This window comes from Erpetoichthys calabaricus, chromosome 3, assembly GCF_900747795.2.
Source record: "Erpetoichthys calabaricus chromosome 3, fErpCal1.3, whole genome shotgun sequence".
NCBI lineage: Eukaryota > Metazoa > Chordata > Cladistia > Polypteriformes > Polypteridae > Erpetoichthys > Erpetoichthys calabaricus.
This window is the reverse complement of record NC_041396.2, coordinates 314007393-314021577: the sequence shown is the minus strand read 5'-3', so window position 1 is coordinate 314021577 and position 14185 is coordinate 314007393. Positions and strand designations below refer to the sequence as shown.

The 14185-nt window shown below is 40.4% G+C and overlaps 1 protein-coding gene across 1 annotated transcript in view; it reads left to right on the top strand.

Moving 5' to 3' along the window:
• The window catches only part of LOC127527136 (E3 ubiquitin/ISG15 ligase TRIM25-like), a 57110-nt gene that overhangs the window by 27917 nt on the left and 15008 nt on the right, over positions 1–14185 (top strand). The window contains exon 6 of the mRNA XM_051924798.1: positions 2840–2910. Within this exon, the coding sequence (XP_051780758.1) occupies positions 2840–2910 (71 nt within the window). The remainder of the gene's footprint in view (positions 1–2839; positions 2911–14185) is intronic.

Genomic DNA, 14185 nt, shown 5'->3' with positions numbered 1-14185 from the left:
TCATATCCTCTTGTAGTTACTGCAGCTCTGCACATCTCCCTTGTACCTGAAAATTGGTACTGATGCACGTCTTTTCCACTCCTCAGACATCTTCTCGCTTTTCAAGATTTTGTTAAACAATCTAGTCAGACACTCCACTGCCATCTCCTAAAGGTCTCCACTCCTTCACTGGTATATCGTCTGGGCCAACTGCTTTTCCACTCTTCATCTCCTCCATAGCTTCCCTGACTTCAGCCTTGCTGATACCCTGTACTGCCTGGTTTACTATGTCCAGTTCATCCAACATACACTCTCTCATTTTCTATATTCAGAAGTTCTCCTTCCACCCTTTCAACACACTCTCCCCGCTTGTCGGCAAATTTATATCTGTATCTTTGATCACCTTTTCTGCAGCAGGTCCTTTCCTGTTTATTGCCTCCACCTGGCCAATTGGTACAAGTGCTTTCCTCCTTCACTTATGTACACCTTCTCATATAGCTTGACATATGCCTTTTCCTTAGCTTTTGGCACATCGCTCTTTGCCTTGTTCTGCATCTCTTTGTGCACGTGTCTGGTTTTCGTATCCCATTTCCTTTTTGCTAATCTCTTCCTCTTTATGCTTTCCTGTACTTCCTTATTCCACCACCATGTCTCTTTGTATTCCTTCCTTTGTCCAGATCTCAGACCAAGCACATACCTAGCTCTCTCCCTTATCACTTCAGCTGTGGTGTTCCATTCATTTATCCTGTCATTTATCACTACCCAGCACCTGTCTCACTTCCTCTCTTAATTTCACACAATAGTCATTCCTGTTTCCACTTCCACCACATGATCTTTGGTTCCATTCTCACTTTCGTCCTCTTTCTCACTTAGAAATTCCTCCTTCATACCATCATTTAATGCTGTCTATAGTTACAAAAATACTCCGCATAAACCATTCTTTATTCCACAGAGCAGACACTTTGCTTTGGATTCTCAACTTCACATATTTTAAACATTAAAACAAATAAAAATGGCGGATGACAATAAATGTGGTCAGTTTAAACTCATTTGTCAGAAAATTTGGGTTCTTGGTACAAATTGGAAGGGGACAAAGACTATTGGGGGTATATTGGTGATAGAGTGATGTGAAAGGCACTATATAATATATTGATGTTAAAGTCACTATGTACTGTAAGAGATGTGAAAGAAACAGGACAACAGCCAGCCAGAGCAATGTGAAAGACTGACTATAATACATAAATATGAAAGGCACTTTATTACAAAGATAAGAAATGCATTATAATAGATGACAGGAAAGGACTATAACAGAGAATGACAAATAGGACATGTGCTATAAAAGAGAGACAGCAGACAAATGTGAAATATTTTGCAAGGTAGGGACATATGAAAGGCACTATATAACTGATAGTTGATCAAACAGAGGAAGCTCTTCAGTGTACTTGAATGAGTGACTTTATGCTGTAGGAAGATGAGTAAATAAATCAAGGTAAATAACATTTGATCTGACTTTTATATAAGTAACAGATATGTAAAGACCATCACAAAACAATCACAAGCAGGAGTTTGCACGATACGTTGGCGAGCTCTGTAAGCCGCGCTGTTTTGTTGGAGGACAGGTGTAGAGCAGACTGATTGGCAGGATGACGCCAGACCTCGTCCTGTATCGAAATAGTGCCATCTTTCGCCTTTACGCCTGGTGCAGCTGCATTGTTCTTATATGTAAGTGGACATTTCTTGCGGGGAGTGCTTCTGTTCTCTTTCTCCAATCTGAGTTCACCTCTGTTATAGCTCGTCTTTATTTGAAAACAGCAGGAGCAGATCATGGCGAGCGTGAACGCGACTGAGAGAATAAAACTGAACTTAAAAAAATGCTAACCTTTACAAGTACCGTACATTTACAGCGGCTGTTACAGACTCAAATGAAATGTATGTTTTTATTGTATAATAGTAACAATAAGAGCAGCTCACTTCTCAAAACGTTTACTTTGGGACACGTTAAGACTCAAACCCGGGACCTTCTGAGTAGGAGTCAGCAGCTCTAACCACTGTACTACCCAAGAAGTCAGGATAATATGCAACACTAACGTGATTTTTCTTTGGTTATAGTCTTGGGGGGGAGCGCATTTGTTCTGTTATACTTGTATCTTTTGTGAAAACGCTTATTTGATTTTTGGACTTCAGTCTTCACACATTATACAGTACACTTCATGTCTACATTTTGTCATTAGTACTAAAACATTGAAAAAAAGTTTGTCTTTTAGGTATGTGTTCAACATTTCTGTCATCCTACACTTACACAGATCTTTGTAGACACGGAACACACGTGAAATGCTTGTGTTCCAAATAACGATATTTTTTTTAGCCTAGGTACCTGACTCCCTGACAAACAAGAGTTCAGTTGGGACAGGTCTTTGCAGTTTCTCCGGCAGTGGGGGTGATGGTATAGCAGGCTGCTTGCTGCTTGGGATTATCGACACATTTACAAGACAAAAGACGCTGAATGGAGACGTGTGAGTGGATTTAAGGTGGGCTGGATTTACGAGTTTTCTCGTAAACTTTGGTAATTCTAGTGTTAATCCAGTTCAGGCTGCATTGTACTAAAGTCAGGTGCTCACACAGCCACAACCACACAAGGCCAATTCAGAGTGGCCAGTTAACCCAACATGCAAATCTGGGGGACATGTGAAGAAAACCAGGAGTGACACAAGGAGAACATTCTGACCTGACAAAGATGACGAGTGGTTGCCGAATTCCAAGTTTTGCCAGTTCAGCTCCTGATTGGTTCTTGTTAATTGTCTGTGTTGTGCTCTGCCCCCTGTCCCTTTACACACTCACAGATTCTTTTGTCTCTTTTCAGACTTCTGTCCACTCACACTGGACATCAACACAGCAGGCAGGGACCTCCATCTCTCTGAGGGTAACAAGAAGGTGACATGTGAGGAGACAGAAAATGAATATCCTTATCATCCTGAAAGATTTCACTGGTGTCCTCAAGTTTTGTGCAGAGAGGCGTTGATCGGGACTTGTTATTACTGGGAAGTGGAGTGCACTGGAGACTACATGAGGATTGGAGTCACATATAAAGGACTGGGTAGGAAAGGAGAGTGTGATGGGTGTGGCCTTGGAGACAATGAAGAATCCTGGTGTTTGCTGTGTTCTAATAATTCCTATGTCTCTGTGAAACACAATGACATGGGGACTGAAGTCGACGTCCCCTATAACCCCAGAATAGGTGTGTATCTGGACTGGCCTGCTGGCTCTCTGTCATTTTATAGCATCTCACACACAATGACCCTCCTGCACAGGTTCAGCACCTCCTTCACTGGGCCCCTCTATCCAGGGTTTTGGCTCGGAACGGACACCAGTATAACAATCTGCCGTCCAAAGTTGTGTGACCACTGACCAGTACCTTCCATTGGTTACTTGATAGCACTATATGATAGATAGAGTTTAATTCACTATCTAAGTGTTGGCTGAATTTCGATAGAATACACTTTTCTTTATATATATTATATAGTTTGTAGTCTTTAACCCCCTTTCAGTTTTCTCCACTAGATCTCTACAACAGCGTAAATTAAGGCAGTGTGGACGCAGTCTCTCTCCTAGCTCGGACTATTAGATGTGTTTGCAAACAGGAGATGGCGTACAGTTTTCTGGCTTTGCTTAAAGTGCCTAACATGTGACTGTATGGCCAAATTTTCAGAAGCGCGGCGAGTTAAACAGAACTTATCTTAAACAAGAGCTTTTCTTTAATAGCAGTTTTATCTCTATTTTTTTGTGTGAATTGATCTGCTTTGAATTTTACTAAACGTTAAGGTCTTCTAAACCTTTTAAAATGAAGATATTTGGTCTGTGGAATTATTTGAACACGTGTCACACATTTGCTAGGACCATCCTATGAAGCACAATAAGTGCTGTGGAACTTTGGTAATTTGGGACAAATGTAGTGTAAGGGATGGCCGGCAGCCCCCAAAACGCTAGATGGCAGCTCCACTGGGCATCTTGGGACTTGGAGTTCTTTACCTCAGCCCTTTTGGGTACCATGGGTGCTGCCAGGGGGCGCTGCAAGGACTGGGAAGTGAAATAGCTTGGGGTTTCCGCCTTACTTGGAGGTGCTTAAGAGCAGAAGCACTTCTGGGTTGACCAATATATGAGGACTTGCTGGCCTCACAGAGACGAGCCAGAGTTGGGTGGAAGGTGAATGAAGTTTGCTGGGAGGAGCGAAGGAGGCAAAGACCAAGAGACGGAGAGAGAGGAAGAAAGAAGGATGACTGTGTGCTGTGCCATTCATAATACAGCGGTGGAAATGAGTATTTGATCCCCTGCTGAATTTGTATGTAAGAAATGAATAGTCTCTCATTTTTATGGTAGCTTCATTTTAATGGAGGCAGACAGAATATCAACCAACAATCCAGAAAAAATACATCACATAAACGTTATCAAATGATTTGCATGTCATTGAGTGAAATAAAGTATTTGATTCCCTACAACCAAGCCAGAATTCTGCCTCCCACAGAATTAACGTTTAGATGAATTTCCTTCCTAAGCTCCACTTTTTATTTCAAAACATTCCAATATTCATCAATAAAAAGTTTTTTAAGAAATTAGATTCAACCATAATCTCATTTATTTGGAATTCAAAACATCCACGTATCCAAAGAGCGACCCTTCAAAGACCTAAGGCAGAAGGTGGCATGGCTCTACCTAACTTTCAATTTTATTACTGGGCAGCAAACATACAAGCTATAAAAACCTGGACACAAATAGATGAACATACACAGGCCTGGTCCACAACAGAAATAAAATTCTGCAGTACTTCTTTATATTCCTTGCTTTGTACCACAATAAATACAACGCAATTGTGTTTCATTCACTCAGAATATGGAACCAATGTAGGAAGCATTTTAAGATGAAGCTTTTATCTGTGGCACCTCTGCACGAGAACCACCTTTTTCCACCCTCTCAAACATTTGTCTGGAAAACATTTGGGATTAAATCACAGAGATCTATACATAGACAATGTCTTTGCATTCTATGAACAATTACACTCCAAATTTAACTTCCTAAGCAACACATTTCTTTCATTATCTTCAAATTAGAAATGTTGTTAAACAGAACCTGCCCGATTTCCCTCACCTCCCACCTACTTCTACTCCGGAAAAAATATTGATCAGTCTTGAGGACTCAGACAGCATTTCTGCAATATATAAAACCATTTTACAGTCCCTCCCTTTCAAAGATCCAAGAGGACAATGGGATAAGGATCTCTTACTTAACATCTCAGAAAGGGAGTGGAAGGTAGAAATGCAGAGAATTCACTTGAGCTCCATATGTGCAAAGCATATAATTATTCAACTCAAAAATGATATATCAAGCGCACCTGTCTCGCATAAAATTGTCCAAAATGTTTCCAGGGCAAGATCCAACCTGTGAACATTGCAATCAAGTTCCAGCCGCACTGGGTCACATATTCTGGACCTGCACCAAATTAACATCGTTCTGGACCAAAATCATTAAATGTCTTTCAGACAGCCTTGGTGTCCCAATCCCTGTGTCTGGTGGTCTCACAGTGGGGCTTAAAGTGGAGAAGGACAAACAAACTGTGATGGCCTTCACTACACTATTGGCACGTAGACTTATTTTGCTAACTTTGAAGAATCCTAACTCTCCCCTTTTAAGTTAGTGGGTAACTGATGTTATTTACTATTTGAAATTGGAAAAAATCAAATTCTCACTTAGAGGATCTGTGCAGAACGTTTTCAAAAGCTGGCAGGATCTCGTCAATAACATTTTAGAATAAGCTCTTAAAGCACTGAGGATTTCTCCATTTATCTTTATTCATCTGTTTACTTATTTTTACACGCTTTAAGTTTTACTCTGCTGGCTTGGCTCTCTTTCTCAGGGGTGGGTGGGGGTTGATTTGTTTTTGATCTTATGTTTGATCTATTTGTATGGAATGTTGTGCGATTTTAATAAAATCAATAAAATCCCAAAAAAAAAAACATGTTGAAAATGGAAAATATTGTTTTATGAAATATATACATCATTTTGAATTTGATGCATTTCAGAAAAGTTGTGACAGGGCAACTGAAGACTGAGCACATTGTGTGGTGCTAAATAAAAGCCCACAGCTGGTGGAACATCTCACAAGTAATTTGGTGAATTGGCCGGAGTGTTACTCACATAGTTGGGCATAAAAAGAGCATCCCAGAAAGATGGGGTCTGTCAGAAGTGAAGATCTGTGAAAGGCAAATAGTGCATCAGTTGAAGAATAACATTCCTCAATATAAAATTGCAAAGAATTACAGTATGTAATATTATTAAAAGATTCAGTGAATCAGGAGAAATCTCTGCACACAAGGCTGAAAACAACTACTAGATGGCCGTGATCTTCGTGTCCGCAGGGGCACTTCATTAAACACAGACACGATTCTGTAGTTTAAATCTCGGCAAGGGCTCAGGAACCCCCCATGAAAACCATCGTCTCTGAAATCCACAAATGTAAGTTAAATCTTTACCATGCAAAGAAGAAACCATATATATATAAACATGATCTAGAAACACTCTGGGCTCCCCAGTTCATTTAGGACGGTCGAAAACTGTCCTGTGGTCTGACAAATCAAAATGTGAAACTCTGGTTGGAAATCATGGACACCGCGTCCTTCAGGCTAAAGAGAAGAAAGACCATCCGGCTTGTTGGGAACACACAGTTCACACTCCAGCATCTCTGATGGTGCTGCGGAGCTTTAGTACACATGGCATGGGTATGCAGCATTAATCCTGAGCAATACATTGAGGATTTAGAGCTACATGTGCGGCCATCCAGATGATCTCTTTGTCAGGAAAGGCTTTGCTAATTTCAGCATGTATCACATCGGCATGGCTCTGTACCAGAGGAGCCTGTGGTGCTAAACTGGCCCTCCTGCATCCACTGAAAACATCTGGCACATTACGAAATGAAGAATATAACAAAGGAGACCCTGCACTGTCCGAGACCAGGCAAGAATGGGACAGCATTTCACTTTCCAAACTATAGCAGTTGCTCTCCTCAGTTCCCAAACATCTACAGAGAGTTGTAAAAAGTAAAGGGGCTGCAACACAGTGGAAGACTGGCCCCCATGCCAAGAAATTTGAAAGGATTAAACTCAACATGAGCACAGATTTTTGAAAAACCAATAACATTTCTCACTTTCAATATCTGATGTACTGCCTTGGTAATATTTTCAGTTAAATACGGGGCTTAAATGGTTTGCTAAAAGTCACATTCTGTTTTATTTACTTTTACACAGCGTATTGTTTTGGCTTTCTTAGCAGAAAATGTACAATCCAGGCCGTGAGATAGATAGATAGATAGATAGATAGATAGATAGATAGATAGATAGATAGATAGATAGATAGATAGATAGATAGATAGATAGATAGATAGATAGATAGATAGATAGATAGATTCAGCTTTTTACAGGTCCATTCTATGCTTTGTACTTCCAGTTGAGAATTCATTGCATTTCAGCCCTCCTGTGTACACAACACCAATGGGAAAATCAAACCTGTCCGCTCTTATTGTAGCCATTCTCAAACTAGTTGGTCTCCGTTGTTAGGTATGTCACAGTAGACGACTGTCTTTACAGGAGTGCGCCACCAACTGACTGACTGACTAAGATTATGGAAATGAAGGCTACAGCTGAAAATTGCTGGTCATCTAAGACAATCATTTAAAACATTTGTTATTCACACACAAGAGGTCTGCGGACTGCAACACTTTGAATGCACAGAAGTAAACTGGTGCAGATAAGAAGTAGTGGAAAAGACACCAGTACTCCAGTCAGTAACCATACTGTGCCTTTGCCTTACAAGCTACATTGCATTTACATCACAATGCCAACAATTACTCATTGAAGAATACACCACTGCATCACAGACACGAGTGCACTAACTTTCTTCTTTTCTGACCGTATGCACTTCTACAGGGAAACAGGATTGATTTTCACACCATGATCAATGATACATTGACAAAGTTCTATCTATCGCTCTCTCTTAGAGAGTGCTTTTCAGCTATCTATCTGTGATGGTAAAATTATCCACCGTTTATTTTCAATAATTTTCAAAATGGTACATTTGCTGACCAGTGTCGCCAGGTCGGTGTTTTTCTCACCCAATTGGGCTATTTTTAGTCATTGTCCGTAGGTAAAAGAAATGGGCTTTCGCGGGAAGTGGCTTTTTTGGTTAACATTTTTTTAAAACAACGCTGTATTTTGGGCTTCTTTTTAACTCCACTCCACTGAAGTTTTTCTTCCTTATGGCATCCCTTCCATTGCTGTTAGCACTTTACAATGGTTCCTCCTCGGCTTTGATGATACGTACCTAATGCTCTAACAACACCTACCTCCCACCTTCTGGGGTGTCATTTTGTCTACTTCAGGTATTGGGCTATTTTTTTGGGCAAATTTGCTATTTTTAAGCTATACATTTTTAGGACCTGGCAACCCTGATCTGCTCACTACTCATCCATGTTAGTCCTGTGCTATAAAAAAATGGAGTTGGGTCCCACAACATTTCCACAGGAATGCAGAATTCTACTACAAACCTCCACTATACTGTAGGTTTATAGCAGGGGTGCCCAACTCCAATCATGGAGGGCTGCATTGGCAGCAGGTTATCATTCTGACCCTTTTTTAATTGGTGACCAGTTTTTGCTGCTGATTAACTTCATTGAACTGATTTGCTATTTAACACTCAGACACTTTAAATCAGGGCTGATCAGCGTCGGTCCTGGAAGGCCGCAATGGCAGAAGGTTTGTGTTCCAACCCAGTTTCTCAATGAGAAGTCAATTACTGCCGATAAAGCACTTATTGCTCAAGTGACATTTGTTTTCTTCATGTTAGTTGTCTGTTACACCTGCATGTATTCATCGTGCACCATTTAGTTTAATTACATTCTGAAGAGAAAATGAAGTACTAAAAATTACTCCTCCATTTTAGGCTTCAAATCATTTGGATAATATCATTAGAAAAGAACAAAAAAATCTATGATTTAAGAATAACTTGACATTTCAGAGTTAAAAATGTAACAATTCATTATATTGCGTAAGATCTTATCATAATTATCCATCCATTATCCAACCCACTATATCCTAACTACAGGGTCACGGGGGTCTGCTGGAACCAATCCCAGCCAACACAGGGCACAAGGCAGGAAACAAACCCCGGGCAGGGTGCCAGCCCACCGCAGTATCATAATTATTAAACATAAAACTGTGTTAGGTGTCATTGTGTCTGTGGTTTGGGGCTTAGTGGCGCCCCCTTGTGGTCATAGTATACTCAAAGAACATGATGCTAACTTGGGGTTTCAATTACTGAAAATCACTGCTACACAGATTGTCTCAATAAGCAAGTCAAATTCAATTTTTGTTTCTGTTACATCCAAAAGAACAACTGAAGAACGTAAAATTGTTTCAACAAGAAAAAATGTAATTATATGTAAGTATGTGTAACAGAAACACGTAAATACCAAAACATCACCATAAAAGCAGTAGGAAGTGTCTGCCTGGTGCCCTGATACAGATGTAGTACACCTCCTGTATGTGACGTGTTTTGAGACAGTCAGCAGTGCCCAGCCCTGCATCCCAACCAGGACAATACAAGCATATCATATTAGAGAGTGATGGATGCGGGAGAGTCACCATCCGCGTCAACGTCTGACGACTAATTCACATGGTCATCACTATCGCTGGATTCAACGAATGATTCAGTTTGTTCTAAAATTGGCTTTGCAGCTGTTCATTTACATGCCATTGTGTTTTTCTGATGAAGACTCCCTTCCTCTCATGAATATTGATGATGTATCCTAGAACAGCAGAACACACAATGTGTGATTTTTTTTTTGCAGCATGTTATTTCATCAACAAGATGGCAGCAGAATACTGTCCTGAGTGTAATTTGAGCTTAGCACTGTATAAGCCATCAGAACAGGTTTCCCCAAGAAGTACTCGGGGTTAACCATTTTTACAAAAAATGCTTGGGGTTAATGCCAAGAATGTTAAGTCCTAACTCAGAAATGTTCAAGGTCTATCTAAGAATAGAAACAAACTTCTTAACTTGGCTTAAAAGACAAGAGAGAACATAGCATCTAAATGTCCCATGAAACTGAAAATACAGAAATAAAAGGGGGGCACTACTTTGCATTCCAGATTAAAATGAAACAAATCCTGTGATTTAAAGTGCGTCTTCTCCCCTTCTGAGCAACTGCCCACCAGGAGGTCTTTAAAAATAAAGGTGCCAGTGGGCTTCTTCAGAGCGATGCCATAGGGGAACCATCCATATGAAGGTTCCAGCAAGAAGTTTTATTTGTATCTGTAACAGATCCCATAATAAGCCATGAATAGATAACAGATTTGAGATATCTCGAGGAGTTCTTCTTTCTAACTGGCTCTCACTGCACACAAACACACAGGTTACGTTCGGGTTTTCCTGAACTGTTGTATCCTGCTGATAGCCTAACAGACATTAAACATTTCTCTTTTAGCAACACATTAGGAACTTTTTCTATGCCCAAAGAACTCTTCCCAGAATTAAATGGCTCTTTGTCCAGCGTTCAGCCTATGAAGAACCACACCACCCAGTAAAGAGCCATTACTGGACCAGTAGTTTTAAGAAGGTACCCAACAATAGTGTTTAGTTTAAAGAATACATTTTTAGATTCCAGAAAACAATACCTCGTGGCATACTCAGCATCAGCAAGCCTTCATTGCCAGACCTTTAAAAACAGCAAGATCAAGATTGTCACTCTGTTTCCGTGTGACTCTGTTTCACTTTAACTAAAATTACTGACAGGACAGAACATCCATTTTTGTATTATTGTGACCAGGTCAATAAACAATTACTGAAAAGCAATGTACCATGGGCTTTTGTAGAAGCAAGGCATTTGGCTCTTTTTAAATATGTTGCAATGTTATGATCAGTAAAGACTAAGAAGGACAACTCTCTTTCCTCCAAACCAGCATCTCCATGTTTTTAGAGTGGAATCCATAAGCAAAACCATTTTAAGTAATATTGCTAGCATAAATCCCATAATAAGCCATGAATAGATAACAGATTAAGCATAAGCATAACATAAACCCGATCTGACGCTGTTCGTTTTCAAATAATATTGCATTATTGCTATGATGTTTTCACATATATCGTCTCTTTCTTTCAGGTGTGTAATAGAAATCACAGCATAGAGAGAAGCGTATACATTGTAACAGGTACACACGTTGTAAATGTATGTGTGTGTGAACTGTTAAAATTTGAATGTGATGATTGCATATAGCGCTGAAGTTACTGCTCTGTACTATGCTTTCCTCTGCATGTCCTGGAGTACAAAAGAAACAGCAACATGTGGGGACTGGCAAGATCTGGAAAAAAAACATGCAGCCACTGATTACAAACCGCAAGATGGTATGTGAATGAATATGAATAATTTCCTCCCACAGTCCAAAGACATGCAGGTTAGGTGGATTGGTGATTCTAAATTGGCCCTAGTGTGTGCTTGGTGTGTGGATGTGTTGTGTGTGCCCTGCGGTGGGTGGGCACCCTGCCCGGGATTGGTTCCTGCCTTGTGCCCTATGTTGGCTGGGATTGGCTCCAGCAGACCCCCGTGACCCTGTGTTTGGATTCAGCGGGTTGGAAAATGGATGGATGCATGGATGTATAATGTTGCATCCGTGCCACAAAGTTTTGTACTATACAGGTCATAAAACAAATAATTCCAAACATCATATATACCTATGTCTCTGTTTTTTTTTTTGACATCATACACCATAAAGTGCACACTAATTCAGCATGAGCAGGAACACTCAATAAAACTGAATAAAAAAAATATCAAGTGATTGTGAAATACAAAGAAGGCAGATTCACCAGCGTTTGTGTGTCAGCTTTTATCCCTCCAGATCAGAGAATGTCCAGTTCCATTGTCTCAAAACACCACTCACATCTCCAGTTATTCCCAGTTTCAAATAAAAACTAACAGCGTCAGATCCCTGGGTGGGGGGCGGTAGTATGTATCGTGATCATGATTTGGAGAGAATGAAAGTGAAAAAAAAGAGATAACTTTTACAAGTACTATAAATGTACATCGTCTGTTACAGACGCAAACCAAGTGTATGTGTGTACTGTATAATATTAATAATAAGAGCAGCTCACTACTGAAAACGGCAAATATAGGAGTGAGTGGGGATCGAACCGGGGACTCTTGATTACAAGTCAGCAAAATCTTACCGCTGCGCCATGGAAGCTGTTGTCTTGTCCTTGAACCTTTTGTGAAAGTGTTTACTTGATCTTTGGACTTCAGGCTTCATACATTATACAGTAATCCCTCGCTATATCGCGCTTCGCCTTTCGCGGCTTCAATCCATCGCGGCTTCAATCCATCGCGGATTTTATATGTAAGCATATTTAAATATATATCGCGGATTTTTTTGCTGGTTCGCGGATTTCTGCGGACAATGGGTCTTTTAATTTCTTGTAAATGCTTCCTCAGTTGGTTTGCCCAGTTGATTTCATACAAGGGACGCTATTGGCAGATGGCTAAGAAGCTACCCAACTTACTTTTCTCTCTCTCTCTCTTGCGCTGACTTTCTCTGATCCTGACGTAGGGGGATTGAGCAGGGGGGCTGTTTGCACACCTAGACGATAAGGACGCTCGTCTAAAAATGCTGAAAGATTATCTTCATGTTGCTACCTTCTGTGCAGCTGCTCCCTGAAGTGACATGCTGCACGGTGCTTCGCATACTTAAAAGCTCGAAGGGCACGTATTGATTTTCGATTGTTTGTTTTTCTCTGTCTCTCTCTCTCTCTTTCTCTGCTCCTGACGGAGGGAGTGTGAGCTGCCGCCTTCAACAGCTTTGTGCCGGCGGTGCTTCGCATACTTAAAAACCAAACAGCCCTATTGATTTGTTTGCTTTTCTCTATCTCTCTGACATGCTCTGCTCCTGACGCGCACTCCTTTGAAGAGGAAGATATGTTTGCATTCTTTTAATTGTGAGACGGAACTGTCATCTCTGTCTTGTCATGGAGCACAGTTTAAACTTTTGAAAAAGAGACAAATGTTTGTTTGCAGTGTTTGAATAACGTTCCTGTCTCTCTATAACCTCCTGTGTTTCTGCGCAAATCTGTGACCCAAGCATGCCTATATAAAAATAACCATATAAACATATGGTTTCTACTTCGCGGATTTTCTTATTTCGCGGGTGGCTCTGGAACGCAACCCCTGCAATGGAGGAGGGATTACTGTATAGTTTATGCCAACATTTTGTCATTTACTACTAAAATATGAAAAACGTTTCTGTTTTAAAAATGTGTTTACTCAGATTACTGTAGAAACGAAACACACATGAAATGCATGTGTTCCAAATAACGATCTATTATTTCCACTCTAAAACTGCACTTCACTCTCAGATAATCAATCAAGGCATGAGCTGGGAGAAGTTCGTGCACGTTCTAAGTCGGTGGAGGGATGGAATAGCCGGCTGCTTGCTGCTTGTCTTTATCGGCACATTTACAGGACAAAAGATGCTGGCAGAGAGGTGCAAACTGATTTAAGGTGGGCCGGATCTACAAGTTTTTTCGTAGACTCTGGAAATTCTAATGTTAAGTGAACTGTTATTTCCCAGATTCTGTATTTTGAAAACAATATAGAAATTAGAAAACTAAGTTTGGTATAAACATTTTATTAAAATATACTAAGCAGTTATATAAGAAAAAAATATCTTTCTTTCTTTTTAGCATTTTCATCTTGATTTTCATTCTACTTTTCCAGGTGTACTAATTGTTTAATTAACCCATTATTTACTGATTAGTGGGGCTGACACTAAAGTAGTTACAGCCTTTCATGATTCCGTGTTGTTTGCCTGGGGATCTGCTCTGCTCATTTTTAATTGTCATATTCCATGTAGTGGCGTTGGTGGATGGTGACAAGTGCCATTTAATAAAGTGAGAGTTCGGTGTGGACAATCCATTAGAATTCTGACCTCGACGGTGATCTTCTGGTATTTATTGTAATCCATTCAGATAAGCTCTTTACTGTCGACAGCACACATTCAACTCTCGTCATTGCAGCTCCTGATGCAAACCCAGTCACAGGGGATGCACAAACCAGTGTGTTTCTTCATGCCGGTCCCAAGCCCAGATAAATGGGGAGGGTTATGTCAGGAAGGGCATCCGGTGT